Source organism: Pseudochaenichthys georgianus, unplaced genomic scaffold (genome assembly GCF_902827115.2).
Source record: "Pseudochaenichthys georgianus unplaced genomic scaffold, fPseGeo1.2 scaffold_671_arrow_ctg1, whole genome shotgun sequence".
NCBI lineage: Eukaryota > Metazoa > Chordata > Actinopteri > Perciformes > Channichthyidae > Pseudochaenichthys > Pseudochaenichthys georgianus.
In genome coordinates, this window is record NW_027263225.1 from 80,553 (window position 1) to 104,742 (window position 24,190).

A 24,190-nucleotide genomic window follows, 5' to 3' on the forward strand; every position below is an offset into this window, starting at 1 on the left:
TTATTTTGCTGCACACATTGAATAGAAAAATACTCTGAGCATGCGCAGTGTAGTTTTTACAGTACACGTTCATTTTAAAATCAGAGAGAGGGGCACATCACATCACAGGGCCACATCACTCAACACGGCTCACTGTAGACACTAATTAGAAGAACGCGGACTAAAACAGCAATGTGATGACGAATCTGATGAATAAACATGATCTTAAAATATATATTATTAACATATATTTGTTTTGCATATTTTGGGAATTATTATTTGCATTACTTTCTGCTGCCCCTAATGACGAGTCGCCACTGAGTGTGCGGTGAGTTCCTGTTTATTTAGTAGCATGTTATTGAATATTTATTTAACATAGCTTATTTTCTGAACAATGAAATTCATACAATAAAGATGGACAAACGGAAAAGTCTCCAAAAAGTTGAATGAAAAGGAAAGAGGAGGGTGACAAATGTGGTGCGGGGCGGGGCCTGCTCACAGGTGAACGCCGCACAGGTGGAAAGAAGGAAGGAGGGCAAATGTGCGTCCTGAAAAACCAGTGGTGGCTGTCGGCGCCGTTACTCGGGCTCGCGCTCCTCCGGTATGGCACCCAGCTGCGTGGGGAACTGCGCGCCGCTGTTCTTCCTCGCGGTTGTTTTCGATGCCGCCGGGCTGGTGGTGCTGCTGGTCGGGATTTTCGGCAACCTGAACGTCGAGGGCCGCTTCTACGGGGATTTCCTCATCTTCACGGGCTCCGTCGTGATTTTCCTCAGTCTGCTGTGGTGGGTTCCGTGGTACGCGGGGAACGTGCAGCAGTATGCGGAGGACAGGGCTGGTTCGCTGGAGATCAACTTTACGCAGTGGGCCAGGAAGCTGTCCGAAAGGCTCTCCAAAGGCGGCATGAAGCCTCTGGGAGCGGGGGAGGAGAAGAAGAAGAGCGTGGGGGGCGGGAAGGAGATGAATGGGACTGTGCGTGCTGCACCGTGTCGAGTTACGTGGGAGACCGGCAGCAGTGGAGCCGTGCCGGGTCAGGGCAGCACGAGTTCTGATGGATGGCCTGAGCGCGCTCCAGCTGACCGGACCGTGGAGCTGGGGGTGCTGAAGAGCGGCACCGGGGCTCTAGCAGCAGGGGGCAAAGCCGAGAGGCTGCTCTGAGGAGAAGGTGGGTGTCATCACGAACACACGTGCAGAGAACGTTTGAGCGTTTGAGCCAAATAAATAAAAGTCCAAGCTGACAATTTGTGTTAACTTTAAATAAATATATGCCTGCATGGGATAGCTACTTTTGTGACAGTTTTAAGGGATATTAATTTGTATGTATTATAGACAAACCCATGGGGTTGGTTCAAACGCTTCATGACAGATAATTAATGATACATCCTAAGAAATGAGGTGTATTTCAGTGAATTCTTGTTAACTTGCCCTCTGAAGCCCTCTGCTTCCTCTCTCGCCTCCTTATTTCTTTTACCACCTAAGCCATCAGGCACAATGCTTCAGCAGTGGCGGCGCCAGTAGCTATAGCCATACCAAGAAATGGCTTAGCCCCACCTTAGCCCCACCATGAAAATGATGTTAAAGTAAGCAAAATAAAGTCCACCAACTCGCGCGGAGTAAATTACACAGATGGCAGTTAGTCAGATTGATTTCAGTAGCCACTTGTCTGGAAATACCGAAGACCAGAAACGGTTTTGAAAACTTTTGTCACGTAGTGATCGTCTTCTTGATAGAACATCTTTGATAATGTCTTCTGGCGTGGTCAGAATCAAGATAACGGCAACATTACGTGTTGATAGAAATCAACAAAAAACAAATATACCATTCATTTTTTTTAAATATGTCGTGTAGTAATAGATGTATTTATGTTTCTTCTCAAGAGAGTACCAGAATGTGTATTTTATGTTAGTATTTCAAAAGATCTCCTGGGGGAGAATCCCCCCAGACCCCCAGCAGGGGTTGGGCTTTCAGCATGTCAACTCTTTCACCTGTGGGTAAATTGCAGGATTGGCTCCAGGTCGCCCTTTTTATTTACTACAACACAAATGTGCCTTTTTGTTTCATACAGTTCAATTTGGGTTGAGACAGGGAAATAATCTAAACCTCACGCGTGGCGTTTCACTGTCAAGGGGGGCGATATAGCGTGTATGTAATTACATTGCAAATAGTGACATGAGCCCCACCGCTGCATGGGTTAGCCCTCCCATGGATTACCTACGCCGCCACTGTGCTTCAGTAATGACTGGCAATAAAAAGAGTGTGAACTACTTTGTGACAAATAATTAGTTTAATAGTGTGCCTTAGTGTTCTACACACACAATGTAACTGCATTACTGTAACGTGCACACTGCTGCTGACACTGTGAAAGCCTCTAAGCCACTGTCCCCTGACACTCACCTGCAGAGTCCGGGTCAGAGCCGGGCTTAGAGGGCGGCGGCGGCTGCCTCAGCTGAAACTCTTTATCATTACTCTGGCACACAGCTGGCACACAGCTGTCACACAGTCACCATTATGAAGTGGCTCACATTAGTGTGGGTGTGATCAGATGACCCTCAGTGACGTGAGGAATGCCCCCCCCCCCCCCAACAGGACCCTGCTCATGAATATCTTTCATAAAATAAATGTCTATCCCCGGCTCCTGTGAAAAGATCTCCAGTGGCCCCTGGCAGCTTTTCATTAATGAGCCTGACCGGTTTTGCTCACCTTTACAGATCTGCATTATTTTAGCCGTCACGTTGCTTGTGACTGGTCGGCATGCCAGACACCCGGGGCGCCAAAAGGCACAATTACATTTGACTGGAACTCAGCACTGCTTATTGATCCAGAGTGCAGCAAGTAGATTGGTTGGCCTATGCTGCCACAACTGCAGGCTCATATAAGTGTGAGTCATGCGTGCTGTTTGAGATAGTTAACTTTACGAGGGCCCCGCCTGAGTCCCTAGGTCTCACCTGGCTTATGGTCTCACCTGGCTTATGGTCTTAGATATGGGATGTTGACGTGGGTAAGAACAGACTGTGTACTGAACAATGAGGCTGGTTCCCTACTGCACCTCCATTGGGAGCAGAACCACTCGGTCATTTCCTACATCTTGTTTTTCATTCTGTGGTTGAACATGGTGGCTTTCAAACACTAAAACTATATTCTATTCTTACATTTGCTAGATCTGTGCAGAGTTTAAAGAAATGGCACAAGGGTTAGCCAAGAGCTCATCTGCATCCCTGCCAGGTCAACAGAAGCAAACAGTCGGAGGGACCCTGAAGCAAGACCACGCATAAAGACCTTCATCAATGATGATCAGATGAACGTGTTAGATACAAGGCGCTTGTTCGTGTTGACAGATGTTCACTTTGAAGATGGTATCGCTTTTATAGCAAAAAGATTCATTTAAATCAAACAAACACACAAAGGGAGTTTGATTTATCCCACAGAAAAAAATCCAGATATATATATATATATATATATATATATATTAGGGCTGTCAGTTGATTACAATATTTAATCGCGATTATGTCCATAGTTAATCGCAAATTAATTGCACATTTTTGTTCTAAATGTACCTTAGAGGAATATTTGTCAAGTTTGTAATACTCTTATCAACATATGAGTGGACACATATGCTTTATGCTAATGTTTGTTTATTATCATTTGATCAATGACAAATATTCTCCTGAATATTCGCAACACAACAACCTGGAACCTCTCTCTCTCTCTCTCTCTCTCTCTCTCTCTCTCCCGACCCTGTGCACTTCTCTGCACTGAGCCAGTCGCTCAAACAGACATATTGATATATTGTAGGTAGTAGGGGATCAGAAACAATTGAGTATCCTGTAGGCAAGGCTCACTGGACCTCCTAAGAACAACAGCGCTGTATCAGCCTCTCCCTGGACGAGTCAATATGGCATGTTATCAGGGTGATATGTTTGTGTGACAGACAGACAGACAGAGAGAGGTGTGTGTGTGTGTGTGTGTGTGTGTGTGTGTGTGGTGTGTGTGTGTGTGTGTGTGTGTGTGGTGTGTGTGTGGTGTGTGTGTGTGTGTGTGTGTGTGTGTGTGTGTGTGTGTGTGTGTGTGTTGTGTGTGTGTGTGTGTGTGTGTGTGTGTGTGTGTGTGGTGTGTGTGTGTGTGTGTGTGTGTGTGTGTGTGTGTGTGTGTGTGTGTGTGTGTGTGTGTGTTGTGTGTGTGTGTGTGTACTTTAACCCTTCATACGTGTTTTAATTTGCTTACATGATTTGTTGATCTCAACCCATACAAATACACAAACCGATGTCTCTCCTCTTCCTTAGGTGGCGTGCAGCTCTCTGGTCGTGCTGCTTTATAAAAATCCAAACAGACTGAAAGTATCGAGTTGTTTTTTAAATGGAAAGAGCCTTTCTTTCTGAGGGAAAAGCCTCGCTCCCCGGGAGGCAGACGGCCGTGCACAGGGAAACAAAAGCTCTTTACATGTATATAGCACATTTATATTTCTATCTGCTCATTTTGTGACCGCTGTAAATAATATTTCTTGCCAATAAAGTTTTCATGTAACTGTTGTGTGAGGGTGTTTCTGTATCCAGCTGATAGTGCTTGGTGTCGTGTAACACAGAGGAACGCCCACGCGTTGGAGCTGCACGAGAGACAGCTTCCATTGTCTGGGTTCCAGCTTCTCATCGTTCTTTAACCCATAACTCAGGAGGCTGGTTCTCACTCTTCACACGGCTGGAGGCTGTAAACATTACCCAGGTGTTCAATCAACGCCATATATCTAGCTTTTTCAAATCCAACCGTGAGCTGGAGAGAAGGCCTGGGTCGTGTTATGAAGTGAGCTGGAGAGAAGGCCTGGGTCGTGTTATGAAGTGAGCTGGAGAGAAGGCCTGGGTCGTGTTATGAAGTGAGCTGGAGAGAAGGCCTGGGTCGTGTTATGAAGTGAGCTGGAGAGAAGGCCTGGGTCGTCTTATGAAGTGAGCTGGAGAGAAGGCCTGGGTCGTCTTATGAAGTGAGCTGGAGAGAAGGCCTGGTCGTGTTATGAAGTGAGCTGGAGAGAAGGCCTGGGTCGTGTTATGAAGTGAGCTGGAGAGAAGGCCTGGGTCGTGTTATGAAGTGAGCTGGAGAGAAGGCCTGGGTCGTGTTATGAAAGGAAGTCTCGTCCAACGAGAGAGCCAGAACCTCTATGAGGAAACGTGCCTCTTGTGTCGTGTAGATGCAGAAAGGAATGTGAGCGGAGTGTTAACTCTTCCTGTTCATCAGACTCAAAGTCGGCACTCAGAAGTGAATTATTATTTCCCTCCTAACAATGTCCACATTGTACAGTTTAGGTGTTAAAGCTGTGAATAGTTGTTTAAAGTGTGAGCGCGCTCAGCTACTCCTATCATGGAGTACAGCACCTATCTGCCTGCTGCTCCTCCTCCTCATCCTCTTCTTCATCGGGGTCTGCGCTCCCCTCAGCTTCTGGGAGTTCTTCGTCTTCTCAGGACCCCTCCTTATCTCCCTCAACCTGCACGGTGTTCTGGATCGTGTGGTACCCGGACACATGGAGGTGCCAATGGAGGAGTTGTGCGGTAGAAGGCGATCAAAGCGCGCTACAGGCACGTATCAAGACTTGTGAAGTGAAAGACTTACACTTAACAAAGCTCTGTGACTTAGTCTTAAGGGCGAGTCTGTCAGCTTCTACATGGTGGATGTTTGTGCATTCACACTCAGAGAAATGTTGAAGGACAAAGATACAATCTGAAAGGATACGATGAACCTAAGAGTTTGGAAACTTTTGAACAGCAACTCCACAGTGATTATTGGTACATTGTTTATTCATATCGAGTTCAATAAATGAATGTCAAATAATAATAAAAGGCTATTTCTAACTGCCAGCCATTTATCCTCTTACTTTGACTTGAGTATTATTTAGTCGTTATGAATCTTTTTATATTCCTTTTATGTGTCTGTAGTGCTTTAGCATCCTGTTGTTGTCATGGATTCCAACAATAAATGTTAGCAGTCCCTTATACAGCGGGTCAGAGGCCCCGCCCTGGCCCCTGTTTTGTAAATTCTGTTTCATTTGTCAACTGTTTTATTTCATCTATCATTTGTACTTTGGCCTGTTCATTGTGTGGTACAGAACTGTCTTCCTTTTGATCCTTTAATTGCCTTCTTAGACTGTTGTTCCCAAACCGTGTCTGGCGTTATTTCCCCATTGTGAAATCTGAGTGTTGGTCGCTCAACCCATTCAATACAACCAGTCAAACTGGGTCCATTAGCGCTGGGTCAGGGACAGCTCTCAGTTTACAACAATGGGTTTGGGAGGAGGAGCCTTCGCAGCGGCTGGACCCAGGCTCTGGAACACTCTGCCCCTCCATGTGAGGTCGGCCCAGACCCTGGGGGTTTTAAATCAACACTTAAAACTCACTTCTTCTCTCTGGCTTTTGTTTATTTATTTTGTTAGTTATCCTCAGAATTGATACTATTTTTAATATTATTAAATGTTATTAATATTATTGGGGTTTTATGGGGTTTCAGTTTTTTATGATTAGTAGGTTGGGGGCGGGGCCTCAGAGAAGGTTCTGACTGGACTGACTGGGTGCTGCGTCTGGGTGCTTGGAGCTGAGTTGGTATAACCCTGAATTAGATTAGAACATTTTAGAGATATGAGGAATAACCTCTTGGTTTTATAAACCGTTTTGTAACTTCTTCATCCATTTTTGGATCTCTGCGGGGTTTTCTTTTAAAACCCTAAACCCCCCCTTGGGCTTGGTCCCTCCCCTCTCCCTCTGCGGATCTAAGGTCCGGTAGAGAGGGATGGGGTACAGAGCGGGGGGAGTGCATCTGATGAAGAGATAGGTTGTTGTGCTCCATCTCTGGTTCTTATCCTACATGTTCACCCTGGACTAGAGGGGAAGCGTTCTTGGACGCCTGTTCAGCTCTGTTTCTTACTATATTCGTCCTACCCCGTTGACCTTGAACTATTCTAGGAGTGTGTGTTGACGTTGACTCGTCGGGCCTTTCCTCCTGTACTTGTTTGTTCCCCAGTTCTTTCCTTTAACTGAATCTAGGAGAGGGCATTTAGGCCTCTCTACTTCCTTCTTTTGATTAGTTTAGTTTTTCACCCCCTTTCCCTTGAACTCATTTATACGGGAGAGTGCATTTACGTAGTCACATTGTGCCTCTCGACGTGTACTTTGACTTTCTGTCTCTTTGGAGAGTGCTAGTACGTTGGACACGTTGACCTTTTCACTGTTGTCCCTCTTCACCAGTATCCCATGTCCCCTCTTCATAATTTCCACCCTATTCTAAGGGGAAGCATGATGGTGCCTTTTCTTTTCAGTTTCTGGCTTTGTGTTTCTTCACCTCTTACTCGTTTAATATTTAGGAGACTGCATTCACGTCGTCACGTTGTGCCTCTCTTCCTCTGTTTCTGGCTGTTCTCTTCATACCCTTGTTTCTCTGAGAAGAGAGGAAATACTATTCTAAAAAGGAGCTGACACATGGTATCTCTTCACTTGTACACTTGAGGGGTCAGAGTTCATATGGTGAGGGGTTCCATGAGCGGGATGCGCCGGCCTGTGCCTTTACCTTGGACTTCTAATAGAACTGCTCGGGTCTTGATAGATTGAGTGGGGAAGTTCATGAGATCTTTCTAGAGGGTTATCAAGAATAACTTTTATCCAATGACCTTCTCCCTCTCTGTCTGTGTCTGTGTATTCTCTTGTTCCGATTAACCCAGCCACATTTTTTTTCTTGTTTTGTATCTATATCTACGCCGGGAACCGGAGTCGAGGCGGATCCTCTTGCTGTAGTCCTGTGACTTGGATCCTCTATCCCGAGTTCTGGATTAAGTCGTGGACTTCGGGTCGTGGCTGAACCCGTCTCTGCGGTCCTGCCTTGGGTCTCGTCATGCTGCTTCCCTGATGGCTTCCACAGGACTGTAGCTGACATCCTCGTGGATTCATCTTCTCATTACAGACACATGCATTTCCTAACATTCGGTCGATATGCTGTAAAATGTATTATCTCTTCGATTTACACACGGCATCTATTACAGTCTGTCCGTCCTGGGAGAGGGATCTCTCCTCTGTTGCTCTCCCTGAGGTTTCTCCCATGTTCCCTTAAACTGGGGGTTTTCTAAGGAAGTTTTTCCTTGTACGATGTGAGGGTCTAAGGACAGAGGGTCTAAGGACAGAGGGTGTCGTTTTTCTCATACTGATATTCTGAACAATCTGTGTTGTTGTATTTGCTGTAAAGTGTACTGTAGGCTATTTTTATTATATATACAGCACTTTGGCTCGACCAAAAATTGTTTATAAATGTGCTATATAAATAAAACTTGATTTGATTTGAGAAAGAAACATGAAACTTCATAACAATATAAAAATATAGTAGAATACAACTTTTGTGAAGCCGATATGTGCTTTGGTATAATCTTAACATAAAATATGTAGCACAACTTCTCTGTTACTGAAGTAGTCACACCAGATAACACTCAGGTTTGGCAACAACAGCCACTAGACTGAAGCTTTAACAAGACAAAACGTGACAAACAAGAAAACAACAGGAAGGAGAAATGTCCCCCTTTAATTCATTTGGATTCACTAAAGCACGTACAGTATTTACATATTTTAAGGGTTTCAAAAGGTAGTTGTATTGCCGATCACCTGAGGTGGCCCACACAGTTTAGCCTTGCACAGCGGCCACGTGTCAGACTTACATTACTAATTCATTAGCACAGCCCAAAGTGTCACACACACACACACACACACACACACACACACACACCACACACACACACACACACACACACACCACACACACACACACACACACACACACACACACACACACACACACACACACACACACACATGGGTTTGTCTAGAGTGAAGTGCTGGCAGGAGACACAATCCATGTCAAAAAGTGTCATGTTCAGGTGACCCAGGGCAGGTGTGTGTCCACACGATGCTGGCAGCAGGCAATGGAAAGACAGGAAAGGTGTGAGGTGAAACCTGAAGCTTGTTTGTGTGTGCGTGCGTGTGTGTGTGTGTGTGTGTGTGTGTGTGTGTGTGTGTGTGTGTGTGTGTGTGTGGTGTGTGTGTGTGTGTGTGTGTGTGTGTGTGTGTGTGTGTGTGTGTGTGTGTGTGTGTGTGTGTGTGTGTGTGTGTTTTCAGTCGAACAGAAACACTTTAAGGTGTTATTATACATATGTATGTCATTTTTTAAAGGCTATGTTTCGGGGAGCACTTTCAGTAATTCTGCTTTTGGACATATTAAACTACATTCTAAATAGTCACAACATTCAATAAAAAAATCAATGAGCGCTTTGGGTCTTTTCAAACAGTCATTTTAACAGTCACTACGTCATGATACTGTACCTATGACCTACTAGGCTGGTACAGCAAACCTGGCCAATCAGTTTCCAGAAGAACAGCTTTTACCACAGACTCAAATTAAATGGCATATTTGTATACAATCTGGTGCTTAAGTGCCAAATATAAGGCAGCCTCGACCTGTAGGTGATATTAGACATGCATCTAAAGTCACACGAGCCCCATAAGCTCCTAAACATACACTACTGCAGTACTCAAGTAGTGAGAATAGCTTCAGAACTATAAAGGAACCAGCAGGGGGCAGCACTGGATTGAAGTTTCACTCCAACAGACTGTGATACACCATCAGAAATACAGTACAGTGTGTATTACACCATCATATGTACAGTGTGTAATACACCATCAGATATACAGTACAGTGTGTAATACACCCTCACATGTACAGTACAGTGTGTAATACACCATCAGATGTACATTGTGTCATACACCATCAGATGTACAGTATGTAATACACCATCAGATATACAGTACAGTGTGTAATACACCATCAGATGTACATTGTGTCATACACCATCAGATGTACAGTATGTAATACACCATCAGATATACAGTACAGTGTGTAATACACCCTCACATGTACAGTGTGTAATACACCATCAGATGTACAGTGTGTAATACACCATCAGATGTACAGTGTGTAATACACCATCAGATGTACAGTACAGTGTGTCATACACCATCAGATGTACACTATGTAATACACCATCATATATACAGTACAGTGTGTAATACACCCTCAGATGTACAGTACAGTGTGTGATACACCATCAGATGTACAGTATGTAATACACCATCAGATGTACAGTATGTAATACACCATCAGATGTACAGTGTGTAATACACCATCAGATGTACAGTACAGTGTGTCATACACCATCAGATGTACAGTATGTAATACACCACAGATGTACAGTGTGTAATACACCCTCAGATGTACAGTACAGTGTGTAATACACCATCAGATGTACAGTACAGTGTGTCATACACCATCAGATGTACAGTACAGTATGTAATACACCATCAGATGTACAGTGTGTAATACACCATCAGATGTACAGTACAGTGTGTAATACACCATCAGATGTACAGTACAGTGTGTAATACACCTGTACATCTGTACACCTGTACATCTGACTGTACACCATCAGATGTACAGTGTGCAATACACCATCAGATGTACAGTGTGCAATACACCATCAGATGTACAGTGTGCAATACACCATCAGATGTACAGTACAGTGTGTCATACACCATCAGATGTACAGTACAGTGTGTAATACACCTGTACATCTGACTGTACACCATCAGATGTACAGTGTGCAATACACCATCAGATGTATAGTGTGCAATACACCATCAAGTAGTTAAGGCAAATATGATCAATAGGTAACTAGTTAAAACTTCATCAACATTACTGGTTAACTACATATGACCAAAGACATTTAAAATAGTGTGACCTGGAGAATTTAATGAATTGTATTTGTTTAACTAGAAGACCATTTTAGCCTCACTTCTAAACTAGGTAACTTGTTAATTAGTGAACATTTAATTAAATAGTTGAAAGATAATGTGAAAAACTAATCAACTAGTCAAACCAAAAAAAGCTTCAACTAGGTAACTGGCACATATGTTGGCTTACTTTGACTTGTAATTGTATCTTACTGTATATAAAGGATTGTCCCCTTCACATGACTTTGCCTCTCAGAAAGTCTTTGGAATATATCTATATAACCTGCGGTGGATGTTAAGACACCAGAGGGGCCTGTCAGCTTCCTGTCAGTAAGAACTATGATGCCTATCATCCCAAGCAGAGTATAGCACTGTAACACTATTTAAAACATGCTTTACCTTTCTCCAATGGAAGCTTTGATGAGCAGCACTGAGATGAACATGCATACATTTTGAAACATTTTTCAGTAAAAAATGTACATACACTCCTGGATCAGCACCAAAGGCCAATTCCACAAAGCCATGCACGTAGTGTGGGATTTAGAAGCTAAAGAGTCAGATATTTCGAACTTGAGAGCAGAAAAGTAGCTACAAGGAAAAAATGTTTTACTCACATTCAACATAAATGCAAATAAAAGCGTCTGAGGCTATATGTGTAAATAGTAATGTACCTTATCAACTTAATGAGGTAATGATATATCACTGTTGTGTTCCCAGCTTGTTCGACAACGGAGGTAAAGTAGCCTAATTAAAATCATCAACCTCTCTCTTGGAATGAATTATTATTGACAAATGCTCGTGGATTTTTACAAGAATACCTAGAAGTTTGGATAGAATAAACAAGGAGGATATAAGCAGAGCAGAGTGGACAACAAATTGGTTTGAAACAATGAAATCACTGCTCCACTTTTTGCCCATCCACCGTCAGCGTGTCAGCCTGCAGTGCAACCGAGCTTACGTTCTCCGGCTATTCTTTATTATTGTTGTCTTTGGTAAACACCACACACCTGCCTGATCATGTCGACTTCCCATTGGTTTAACGGGTTGTCTTTCGCAGTACTTCCGTCCGTTTGGCCGGTTTGATTGGTCGACGCCGCTCTCTTTTCCTCTTCTTCCCGGCGGTGGTTCGGAGCCGCTGTGTCCCGGGTCTGGCATGTTCTTAGCCAAATTCTCCACGGTGTAAAATTGGATCCCCCCCTTTTCACAAAACCAAAAAAAAAAACATTCAATTCCCTTTAACCATTTACAGGTTCCCACTGAACGTACACTAACCCCCCCCCCCCTCCCCAGCTCTGAAGATGGCGGTGGTTAGCGGGACTGCGGGGTCTGTAGCCCGACTGGAGGGCCGAGAATTCGAGTATCTGATGAAGAAAAGGTCGGTGACCATCGGCCGGAACTCTTCGCAGGGTTCGGTGGACGTCAGCATGGGACACTCCAGCTTCATCTCCCGGCGGCACATCGAGATATTCACCGCGGGAGAAGACGGCACCGGCACGGGGGAGTTCTATCTGCGGTGCCTCGGGAAAAACGGGGTGTTTGTTGATGGGGTGTTCCAAAGGAGAGGGGCGCCTCCTCTCCAGCTCCCCCGAATGTAAGATCCCAGGCTGGGTTGCTTCACGGCACAGATATGCGGGCAGCGGCTCGTGTGTTGTTGTTGTTGTGTTGCAGCGTGGTGCACGTGCTGTGTGGAGAGTGCGTGCTGCTGGGGACACACAGCTCCATGCCGGATCTGCCAGATAACCTAAACCTGATTCATGGTCCTTATGTCGAGAGTTTACAAACATATGGCAGCAACATAATGATAGTTAAACTTATGCATGCATCCATACTCCTGGTGGAACATGATTTACCCACGCAGAGAGAGGAGTGGGGATGTTTGATTACAGAGTGATGGAACATAGTGTGTGTGCATTGGTATCAGCATGGCCTCATGTGTGTCTGTGTTTACCCCAAAAGCCCCCCCTACACTGTTGTACTTCTGGTAACTCATTTCACATTTTATCTTCATATATATTGTGGTATGATATGGCAATGTTGTCGCCATCATACACCATAGTGGTAATTCCTGGTCCATATTTACAGTGAGTCTGGCTCTCGGGAGACCTCCTCTGCCTGCTTGTAGCCAGGCAGGAAGGTGTCCTATTGGCACTGTAATACACATTGCCTTTCTGATGTTCAAATGTGGACAAATATACATAGTAATTGAAATGGAAATTGCCTGGACATTAATCACACACTTGATCTTTGTTTGTGCCTTCCTTTGGTTCCAGGTGTTGTTTCCGGTTTCCCAGCACAACTATAAAGATCACATTCACAGTCCTGTCCAATGAAAGGAAGGAGCCCAGGAACGTGCCAGAATCACCAGTTAAACCTCTCCAACCCCAAATCTCCCCACTGACCATCAGCATCCCTGACAACATTGCCCACCTCATAAGCCCCCAGCCTTCCCCAACGGGCACCCTCAGGTGGGAGAGCTGGTTCTCTTCTGTGCGATGCTCAGAGCACGTAGAAGTTTACAACAATATCATAAACTAAATGTTTTTTTGATTTGATTTCTCAGTGCGGCAAACTCCTGTCCATCAAGTCCGCGGGGGGCGGGCTTCTCCAGCTATAGGCCGAGCCGTGTTCTGGCCTCGGACTTGATAGGCGACAACTCCCAATCAGAAAATGACAAGGAGGCCTCCGGTGAAGACAGCCCAAAGGTGAGAGGGCGAGGAACTCTTAGGGTGTCTGCTTAATTTTCAAATATATTTTAGGGGATATATTTATTTTTTTACGGACAGAATGCCTGGTTACTGTTGCTCACAACAACACAGACTTTGGAGTAGAGGACAGCGGACTGAGTCTGTGTTTGTGTGTTGGTCGAACAGGAACCTGGCTGACCCACAAGAAAAAAAAAAACAGCACATGAAAACTTTCTTTAATTTCCACAGGATGACTCCAAACCTCCATATTCATATGCACAGCTGATAGTCCAAGCTATCACCATGGCGGCAGATAAACAGCTGACTCTGAATGGAATATACACCCACATCACCAAGAACTACCCCTACTACAGAACGGCTGATAAAGGCTGGCAGGTCAGACTCTTCACACTGCATGTCTCAGGTTGTAATGTTCCTTTCTTTAAGGATGTCATTTATTGTAAATGCAAAAATCTGAGGCGCTGTCAGACACAGGATTTACTGCTTTACTCTGTATTTATATCAATGTAATGGAAATGTGCGCAGGTTTTAGATGCCTTAAAGATGTCACTGTTGCCTTCAGGAAATTGAGACAGCATTTTTCATTCTGTCTTCTGTTGATAATAAATATGTCAGTGAAGTGCACTGCAGACTGGAGTCTCTTCTGACGGGGACAGCCAGTGTCTCGTGATGGCTCTGACATGTTGGATAGAGCTGTGTTATGAAACTGTTGGTAGCCATCAGTTACTGTCTATTGTAAACCTCAGAAATCATCAAGATGAACTCGGACCATCACAAAGTGATCAGATACAGTGGAGCTGCTTTGATTTCTAAAGTCTCCCTTAGTTACATCAATAGACTGATGTTTAATATTAACATGAACCTGTTTCAGCTGCATCTTTTTTGTTAATTTAAGCAGTTTAAATTCTCTGCAAATAAATTCTCAAAATTACAATATTTTCATTTATAATTTGGCAGAAATGTTGTCATTACAGAATAGAACAAAAATGTACATTTTATGTTTACCTTCATTATATACCTGAAATAGCTTAAAGGGGACCTATCATGCAAAATGCACTCTTGTACATCTTTTATACATGCAGATGTGTCCCCGGTGTGTCAGGGAACTCACCAAGGGTCAGAAACCCTCTCTCTTTTCCTCCATACCCAAATCTCTAAAAAAGGGGCTGCAACGGATCTGATCCAGACTGATCCAGATTTCAATTCTTTCCTACGTCACAGAAGTGGTGCTCCGCTTATTGGTCAATTCTCCACCTATCAGGGGAATGTGGGGTTGGGCCACGGCCGGCCATTGCTGCTCGAAAGCGCTGGAGACGCTGTAGTACATATGCCAGGCCTGTACGTGGTGCTGTAGTCTGCCACAAAAGCAGCGAAGAAGACTTCCCGCTCATGGTTGCCATGGTTGCCCTTCTGTTTATTCTCCACTGTGGCTCTTTTTCTCCCTCCCTGAGGCAAGCGTTTGCGCCTCCTGCTTTAAAACAAATGAATAATGACTCTATATAATCACATGTAAGGGATAATGTGCAGCGACGCGGTCATTATGGGGAAAAAGCACCGACAGGCAGATCAGGAGCCCGACGCGAGGCGGAGGGATCTAGATCGGCATGAAGGCACATTATGCAATGTGCACATTATCCCGCTTATTACACATGGCCACATTCTTAACAAAGTAACGACATGACTCCCAACATTAATTAAATGCTTTTATAGATTTAGAAAATGATTTTATTGATTTAAAAATAGTTGTATGTATTGATTTAAATCGACATACATCCGCTAAGAAAAGTAGTCCGTTGTTACTGTTTGAACTGACGTAGCAACGGCAGGAACGGCTTCGATAGCGTTTTTGAGGAGCTTTTTGATTACAGATTTGAAAACATCGTTGCTTGCTTTAAAAGTAGCACAATTCATGATGTCAAACCTTGGGAAGTATCTAGATATCCTGCCATAATGCCAAAGTAACTGGCAACTGAATATGTGTCGCCGTTTGATGTCTATGTCTGGACCGCTGCGTAAAAAGGGTTTCAGCCCCATTACTTCTCTTCTTACTTCCATAAGAATAAAACACGGAGGACGGAGATCTCTTTTTCTCCCCCTCTTCTCCCGCTGCAGCCGAGCAGCTGATCTCAGAGCACGCTCCCCTCTCCTGCAGGGGGGCGTGGTCAGCTGCAGAGGGCGTGGTCAGCTGCAGGGGGCGTGGTCAGCTGCAGCTCACAGAATCAGCCCCCTGGAAAAACAGCGCTGGAAAGAGCAAATAGAGCGAAATGAGGCATGGCTAAAATGCAGGATCTGTTTGGTATTTTGAAAAAAAAACTATATTTATATACTTTATATAGGTATGGCCCTACAATATATTGTCCAAATATAGCATGATATGTCCCCTTTTTAAAGGTCCCATGTCATGGCCATTTCCACTGATCATAATTCCATTGTTGAGGTCTACTAGAATAGATGTATATTGTGCAATGTTCCAAACTCACATTGGTTTCTCACAGCATCTCTGTAAAGTCTGTGTACTCACTCTCTGTCCTACGGCTTGTTGGAGCTCCTGCCCCCCCCTCCCTGTGAGCCCAGTGTGCTCTGATTGGTCATGCGTGCACGTTGCTGTGAGGAGCAGACAGGGCTTCCATGATAGCGATACAGATACAACGAGAACAAGCTAAACTCATCCTGAGCACACACAAACACTCACAGCCGAAGTAAAAACAATAAGTGTGACTTGATATGAGTAAGAAAAAGGTTTATAACGCTGTGAGCACGGGTCTGCGGAGAGCATTTCTCTGCGATCCCAACTTAGCAGCCCGAAAAACCCGAATCTCCCGCTGGTCCATTGGAAGAACCATGCTGTTCCTACTTTGTTTGGACCAAACAAAGTAGGAACAGCATGGTTCTTCAGTGCCCTACGCTGTACATATCCGGCATGCATCCTGAAAGGTTTGGGAAGCTTTGTTTCCTGAAAGGCTGGCAGAGGGTGCGGCCATAGCTCTGGGCGTGGCTACTGGGTATCCCTATGTAGCGATACCCAGGAAGTAAATGAGAAATCTCCAACGAGGCGTTTTGGGGAAGTATTTTCTGTGTTAGTTTTACTCGCTACAGGGTGTACTTTGAGGGTTTTTGACTCAGCAGACCGTTCACATGCCGAACAACCTTCATAGCACACAAGGGGAAGGGTGATAACCGGAAAAGCATGACATGGGATCTTTAAGACCTGAGGGAAATTTTTGCAGTGGTCCTTTAAATGTTTAGCTGTATGTAAATGTATACATTGTATTTATGTGCATATGTGAATGTGTGTGTTCTAGAACTCAATCCGGCACAACCTGTCCCTGAACCGGTACTTTATCAAAGTGGCGCGCTCTCAAGAGGAGCCGGGCAAAGGCTCCTTCTGGAGGATCGACCCCGCCTCGGAGGGCAAGCTGATGGAACAAGCCTTCAGGAAGCGCCGGCCGAGGGGGGTGCCCTGCTTCAGGACGCCCATGGGACCGCTCTCCTCCAGGTGACCCATGGGAGCTGTCAGCTACTATATGGTGCATATTAATATTGTGTGTGTCAGAAGTCATCCTCTCTGTGCTCTGTCCCAGGAGCGCTCCGGCCTCCCCCAGCCACATGGGGGCGCTGTCTGTGTCCAGCGGGGTTCAGACTCCAGAGAGCCTGTCCAGAGAGGGCTCCCCTGTCCCCATGGAGCCAGAGCCAACCGCCCCGCAAGCCCCCACCCAAATCACTACAGTCCAGCCCAAACTCGCTGTGATCCAAGAGGCCCGCTTCACACAGAACTCCAACGGTAAAGATTTATCCTCTCAAGATGATCTGTACACAAAGTGACCATTCTTTGTTCAAATGTACTACATGGAGTATTTAACTGGTGACAAAACAGTGTTTTTGAAATACTGATGACTCTGTATAACCTACATAAGTTAGTGGCTTGGTTTTTAGCTGTTCTTATTGCTTGTCATCGGGTCCATTTCCCCAGAACATAAGACCAAATGATTTCTAGTGTGCAGGTTCAACTGACACTCCTTCAGCTCAGGCTCAAGCTCTGCCAAGAGGGTGGGGGGTCCCCTCAAACTGTCCAGGACCTTATATGCTTAAGATTAAGATGAACCTTTATTGAATTGAAAGTGGAAATTCAGTTTTCAGTTTTTTGGGGATAACACGGTACAAATACACACATGCATTGGAACACATGCACATGCATTATAAAAAGGTTCCAGAACAAAGAGGCTGCTGTCTGTCAGGCGCCAGGGAGCAGATGGGGGGGTTCGATGCCTTGCACCCGGGACCTCGGCCAGGATGTGAACTGGCACCCCTCCAGCTACCAGCCTACATTCCATTTTAGTTTGGTCTGATTGGACTTGGTAAGTCAAGCCCGACAGACTGAGCTACTGCCGTCCACTGATCAGGACACCAGGCTGCTGGACGCCTGCTGAGGAGGGAGGCCCAGCAGAACCAGAACCAGGAGAGTGGAGCAGACTCAGTGAAACAAGAGTGCTGCAGACCCCACGGGGTGCCCAAATACCACCAGGATGAAAGTCATGTCAATGTAGTACCCTTAACTGGTTGTTTTGTGTGGAGTAATTGTTTCTGTTGCAGAAGTGAAAGGCAGTACATTGAGTAGTGAGACAGCTCGTCAGTAACCTGCGCCCCCCCTGACAGGCCCCCCCCTCAGCAACCAGCCGGTCCTGATCGCTGTGCAGCGCCAGGTGCCTCAAACCACCATGAAGCCAGTGACCTATGCCATGGCGTCGCCAGCCATAGTATCAATGTCAGTTAGCTCCGCCCCCGTCATGCAGACGGTGCACGTTGTCCACCAGATCCCAGCCGTCACCATGGCAACTGTTGCCGGAGAGCCCACTGCTACAGTGAGCCCGAAACCTCATGAGAATGGAGGAGCAGCGCACCGGGGGATCCAACGTAAGAGCTGATTCAGTGTGTGAGGAGTGTGTGACATGTGTGTGAGCAGAGCGTGACGTGTGTGAGCAGAGCGTGACATGTGTGTGACGTGTGAGTGAGCAGAGCGTGACGTGTGTGTGTGACGTGTGAGCAGAGCGTGACGTGTGCGTGACGTGTGAGCAGAGCGTGACGTGTGTTTGACGTGTGAGCAGAGCGTGACGTGTGAGCAGAGCGTGACGTGTGCGTGACGTGTGAGCAGAGCGTGACGTGTGAGCAGAGCGTGACGTGTGCGTGACGTGTGAGCAGAGCGTGACGTGTGTGTGCGTGACGTGTGCGTGACGTGTGTGTGACGTGTGAGCAGAGCGTGACGTGTGTGAGCAGAGCGTGATGTGTGCGTGACGTGTGCGTGACGTGTGTGTGACGTGTGCGTGACGTGTGCTTGACGTGTGAGCAGAGCGTGACGTGTGTGTGACGTGTGCGTGACGTGTGAGCAGAGCGTGACGTGTGCGTGACGTGTGCGTGACGTGTGAGCAGAGCGTGACGTGTGCGTGACGTGTGCGTGACGTGTGCGTGACGTGTGAGCAGAGCGTGACGTGTGCGTGACGTGTGAGCAGAGCGTGACGTGTGCTTGACGTGTGCGTGACGTGTGAGCAGAGCGTGACGTGTGAGCAGAGCGTGACGTGTGCGTGACGTGTGCGTGACGTGTGAGCAGAGCGTGACGTGTGCTTGACGTGTGCGTGACGTGTGAGCAGAGCGTGACGTGTGCGTGACGTGTGAGCAGAGCGTGACGTGTGCGTGACGTGTGAGCAGAGCGTGACGTGTGTGTGACGTGTGCGTGACGTGTGAGCAGAGCGTGATGTGTGCGTGACGTGTGCGTGACGTGTGAGCAGAGCGTGACGTGTGAGCAGAGCGTGACGTGTGTGTGACGTGTATGTGACGTGTGAGCAGAGCGTGACGTGTGAGCAGAGCGTGACGTGTGCGTGACGTGTGAGCAGAGCGTGACGTGTGCGTGACGTGTGCGTGACGTGTGAGCAGAGCGTGACGTGTGAGCAGAGCGTGACGTGTGCTTGACGTGTGAGCAGAGCGTGACGTGTGCGTGACGTGTGAGCAGAGCGTGACGTGTGCGTGACGTGTGCGTGACGTGTGAGCAGAGCGTGACGTTTGCGTGACGTGTGCGTGACGTGTGAGCAGAGCGTGACGTGTGCGTGACGTGTGCGTGACGTGTGAGCAGAGCGTGACGTATACGTGTGCGTGACGTGTGAGCAGAGCGTGACGTGTGCGTGACGTGTGAGCAGAGCGTGACGTGTGCGTGACGTGTGAGCAGAGCGTGACGTGTGCGTGACGTGTGAGCAGAGCGTGACGTGTGCGTGACGTGTGAGCAGAGCGTGACGTGTGAGCAGAGCGTGACGTGTGAGCAGAGCGTGACGTGTGCGTGACGTGTGCGTGACGTGTGAGCAGAGCGTGACGTGTGCGTGACGTGTGCGTGACGTGTGCGTGACGTGTGAGCAGAGCGTGACGTGTGAGCAGAGCGTGACGTGTGCTTGACGTGTGAGCAGAGCGTGACGTGTGCGTGACGTGTGAGCAGAGCGTGACGTGTGAGCAGAGCGTGACGTGTGCGTGACGTGTGAGCAGAGCGTGAAGTGTGCGTGACGTGTGCGTGACGTGTGAGCAGAGCGTGACGTTTGCGTGACGTGTGCGTGACGTGTGAGCAGAGCGTGACGTGTGCGTGACGTGTGAGCAGAGCGTGACGTGTGTGTGACGTGTGAGCAGAGCGTGACGTGTGCGTGACGTGTGAGCAGAGCGTGACGTGTGCGTGACGTGTGAGCAGAGCGTGACGTGTGCGTGACGTGTGAGCAGAGCGTGACGTGTGAGCAGAGCGTGACGTGTGAGCAGAGCGTGACGTGTGCGTGACGTGTGCGTGACGTGTGCTTGACGTGTGAGCAGAGCGTGACGTGTGAGCAGAGCGTGACGTGTGCGTGACGTGTGCGTGACGTGTGAGCAGAGCGTGAAGTGTGCGTGACGTGTGCGTGACGTGTGAGCAGAGCGTGACGTTTGCGTGACGTGTGCGTGACGTGTGAGCAGAGCGTGACGTGTGCGTGACGTGTGCGTGACGTGTGCGTGACGTGTGAGCAGAGCGTGACGTATACGTGTGCGTGACGTGTGAGCAGAGCGTGACGTGTGCGTGACGTGTGAGCAGAGCGTGACGTGTGCGTGACGTGTGAGCAGAGCGTGACGTGTGCGTGACGTGTGAGCAGAGCGTGACGTATACGTGTGCGTGACGTGTGAGCAGAGCGTGACGTGTGAGCAGAGCGTGACGTGTGCGTGACGTGTGCGTGACGTGTACGTGTGCGTGACGTGTGAGCAGAGCGTGACGTGTGCGTGACGTGTGCGTGACGTGTGCGTGATGTGTGAGCAGAGCGTGACGTGTGCGTGACGTGTGAGCAGAGCGTGACGTGTGCGTGACGTGTGAGCAGAGCGTGACGTGTGCGTGACGTGTGAGCAGAGCGTGACGTGTGAGCAGAGCGTGACGTGTGAGCAGAGCGTGACGTGTGCGTGACGTGTGCGTGACGTGTGAGCAGAGCGTGACGTGTGCGTGACGTGTGCGTGACGTGTGCGTGACGTGTGAGCAGAGCGTGACGTGTGAGCAGAGCGTGACGTGTGCTTGACGTGTGAGCAGAGCGTGACGTGTGCGTGACGTGTGAGCAGAGCGTGACGTGTGAGCAGAGCGTGACGTGTGCGTGACGTGTGCGTGACGTGTGAGCAGAGCGTGACGTGTGCGTGACGTGTGCGTGACGTGTGAGCAGAGCGTGACGTTTGCGTGACGTGTGAGCAGAGCGTGACGTGTGGCGTGACGTGTGCGTGACGTGTGAGCAGAGCGTGACGTGTGCGTGACGTGTGAGGAGAGCGTGACGTGTGAGCAGAGCGTGACGTGTGAGCAGAGCGTGACGTGTGCGTGACGTGTGCGTGACGTGTGAGCAGAGCGTGACGTGTGCGTGACGTGTGCGTGACGTGTGCTGTGACGTGTGAGCAGAGCGTGACGTGTGAGCAGAGCGTGACGTGTGCTTGACGTGTGAGCAGAGCGTGACGTGTGCGTGACGTGTGAGCAGAGCGTGACGTGTGAGCAGAGCGTGACGTGTGCGTGACGTGTGCGTGACGTGTGAGCAGAGCGGTAAGTGTGCGTAGACGTGTGCGTGACGTGTGAGCAGAGCGTGACGTTGCGTGACGTGTGCGTGACGTGTGAGCAGAGCGTGACGTGTGCGTGACGTGTGCGTGACGTGTGCGTGACGTGTGAGCAGAGCGTGACGTATACGTGTGCGTGACGTGTGAGCAGAGCGTGACGTGTGCGTGACGTGTGAGCAGAGCGAGACGTGTGCGTGACGTGTGAGCAGAGCGTGACGTGTGCGTGACGTGTGAGCAGAGCGTGACGTGTGCGTGACCTGTGAGCCAGAGCGTGACGTATACGTGTGCGTGACGTGTGAGCAGAGCGTGACGTGTGAGGAGAGCGTGACGTGTGCGTGACGTGTACGTGTGCGTGACGTGTGAGCAGAGCGTGACGTGTGCGTGACGTGTGCGTGACGTGTGCGTGATGTGTGAGCAGAGCGTGACGTGTGCGTGACGTGTGAGCAGAGCGTGACGTGTGCGTGGCGTGTACGTGACGTGTGCGTGACGTGTGAGCAGAGCGTGACGTGTGAGCAGAGCGTGACGTGTGCGTGACGTGTGAGCAGAGCGTGACGTGTGAGCAGAGCGTGACGTGTGCGTGACGTGTGAGCAGAGCGTGACGTGTGCGTGACGTGTGCGTGACGTGTGTGTGACGTGTGAGCAGAGCGTGACGTGTGTGTGACGTGTGCTTGACGTGTGAGCAGAGCGTGATGTGTGCGTGACATGTGCGTGACGTGTGAGCAGAGCGTGACGTGTGCGTGACGTGTGAGCAGAGCGTGACGTGTGCGTGACGTGTGAGCAGAGCGTGACGTGTGCGTGACGTGTGAGCAGAGCGTGACGTGTGCGTGACGTGTGAGCAGAGCGTGACGTGTGAGCAGAGCGTGACGTGTGAGCAGAGCGTGACGTGTGAGCAGAGCGTGACGTGTGCGTGACGTGTGCGTGACGTGTGAGCAGAGCGTGACGTGTGCGTGACGTGTGCGTGACGTGTGCGTGACGTGTGAGCAGAGCGTGACGTGTGAGCAGAGCGTGACGTGTGCTTGACGTGTGAGCAGAGCGTGACGTGTGCGTGACGTGTGAGCAGAGCGTGACGTGTGAGCAGAGCGTGACGTGTGCGTGACGTGTGCGTGACGTGTGAGCAGAGCGTGAAGTGTGCGTGACGTGTGCGTGACGTGTGAGCAGAGCGTGACGTTTGCGTGACGTGTGCGTGACGTGTGAGCAGAGCGTGACGTGTGCGTGACGTGTGCGTGACGTGTGCGTGACGTGTGCGTGACGTGTGAGCAGAGCGTGACGTATACGTGTGCGTGACGTGTGAGCAGAGCGTGACGTGTGCGTGACGTGTGAGCAGAGCGTGACGTGTGCGTGACGTGTGAGCAGAGCGTGACGTGTGCGTGACGTGTGAGCAGAGCGTGACGTGTGCGTGACGTGTGAGCAGAGCGTGACGTATACGTGTGCGTGACGTGTGAGCAGAGCGTGACGTGTGAGCAGAGCGTGACGTGTGCGTGACGTGTACGTGTGCGTGACGTGTGAGCAGAGCGTGACGTGTGCGTGACGTGTGCGTGACGTGTGCGTGACGTGTGCGTGATGTGTGAGCAGAGCGTGACGTGTGCGTGACGTGTGAGCAGAGCGTGACGTGTGCATGACGTGTACGTGACGTGTGCGTGACGTGTGAGCAGAGCGTGACGTGTGAGCAGAGCGTGACGTGTGCGTGACGTGTGAGCAGAGCGTGACGTGTGAGCAGAGCGTGACGTGTGCGTGACGTGTGCGTGACGTGTGAGCAGAGCGTGACGTTTGCGTGACGTGTGCGTGACGTGTGAGCAGAGCGTGACGTGTGCGTGACGTGTGAGCAGAGCGTGACGTGTGAGCAGAGCGTGACGTGTGAGCAGAGCGTGACGTGTGCGTGACGTGTGAGCAGAGCGTGACGTGTGAGCAGAGCGTGACGTGTGCGTGACGTGTGAGCAGAGCGTGACGTGTGCGTGACGTGTGAGCAGAGCGTGACGTGTGCGTGACGTGTGAGCAGAGCGTGACGTGTGCGTGACGTGTGAGCAGAGCGTGACGTATACGTGTGCGTGACGTGTGAGCAGAGCGTGACGTGTGAGCAGAGCGTGACGTGTGCGTGACGTGTACGTGTGCGTGACGTGTGAGCAGAGCGTGACGTGTGCGTGACGTGTGCGTGATGTGTGAGCAGAGCGTGACGTGTGCGTGACGTGTGAGCAGAGCGTGACGTGTGCATGACGTGTACGTGACGTGTGCGTGACGTGTGAGCAGAGCGTGACGTGTGAGCAGAGCGTGACGTGTGCGTGACGTGTGAGCAGAGCGTGACGTGTGAGCAGAGCGTGACGTGTGCGTGACGTGTGCGTGACGTGTGAGCAGAGCGTGACGTGTGCGTGACGTGTGCGTGACGTGTGAGGAGAGCGTGACGTGTGCGTGACGTGTGAGCAGAGCGTGACGTGTGAGCAGAGCGTGACGTGTGAGCAGAGCGTGACGTGTGCGTGACGTGTGAGCAGAGCGTGACGTGTGAGCAGAGCGTGACGTGTGAGCAGAGCGTGACGTGTGCGTGACGTGTGCGTGACGTGTGTGTGACGTGTGAGCAGAGCGTGACGTGTGTGTGACGTGTGCTTGACGTGTGAGCAGAGCGTGATGTGTGCGTGACATGTGCGTGACGTGTGA

General features: G+C 49.0%; 2 protein-coding genes across 3 annotated transcripts; both read left to right on the plus strand.

Moving 5' to 3' along the window:
- The first annotated feature begins 476 nt into the window (after positions 1-476).
- Positions 477-4,475, plus strand: LOC117443743 (transmembrane protein 238-like). 2 transcript variants are annotated; one of them, XM_034079634.1, is made up of 2 exons: positions 477-1,141; positions 4,257-4,475. In XM_034079634.1, exon 1 carries the CDS (start codon positions 583-585, stop codon positions 1,132-1,134), a length of 552 nt encoding a protein of 183 aa, XP_033935525.1. In that variant the 5' UTR covers positions 477-582; the 3' UTR covers positions 1,135-1,141; positions 4,257-4,475. The 2 variants fall into 2 exon arrangements, with proteins under 2 accessions (XP_033935525.1, XP_071058753.1); XM_071202652.1 differs by lacking the exon at positions 4,257-4,475 and adding an exon at positions 3,135-3,308.
- Positions 4,476-9,145: 4,670 nt separating this feature from the next.
- LOC117443741 (forkhead box protein K2-like) lies at positions 9,146-18,385 on the plus strand (the record flags this gene model as incomplete). The annotated part of the gene is made up of 7 exons (XM_034079633.2): positions 9,146-12,360; positions 13,040-13,234; positions 13,330-13,471; positions 13,703-13,849; positions 16,777-16,970; positions 17,056-17,255; positions 18,128-18,385. Coding segments are annotated over exons 1-7 (1,429 nt in total), but the record flags the coding sequence as incomplete, so codon positions are not given.
- Between the last annotated feature and the right edge of the window lie 5,805 nt (positions 18,386-24,190).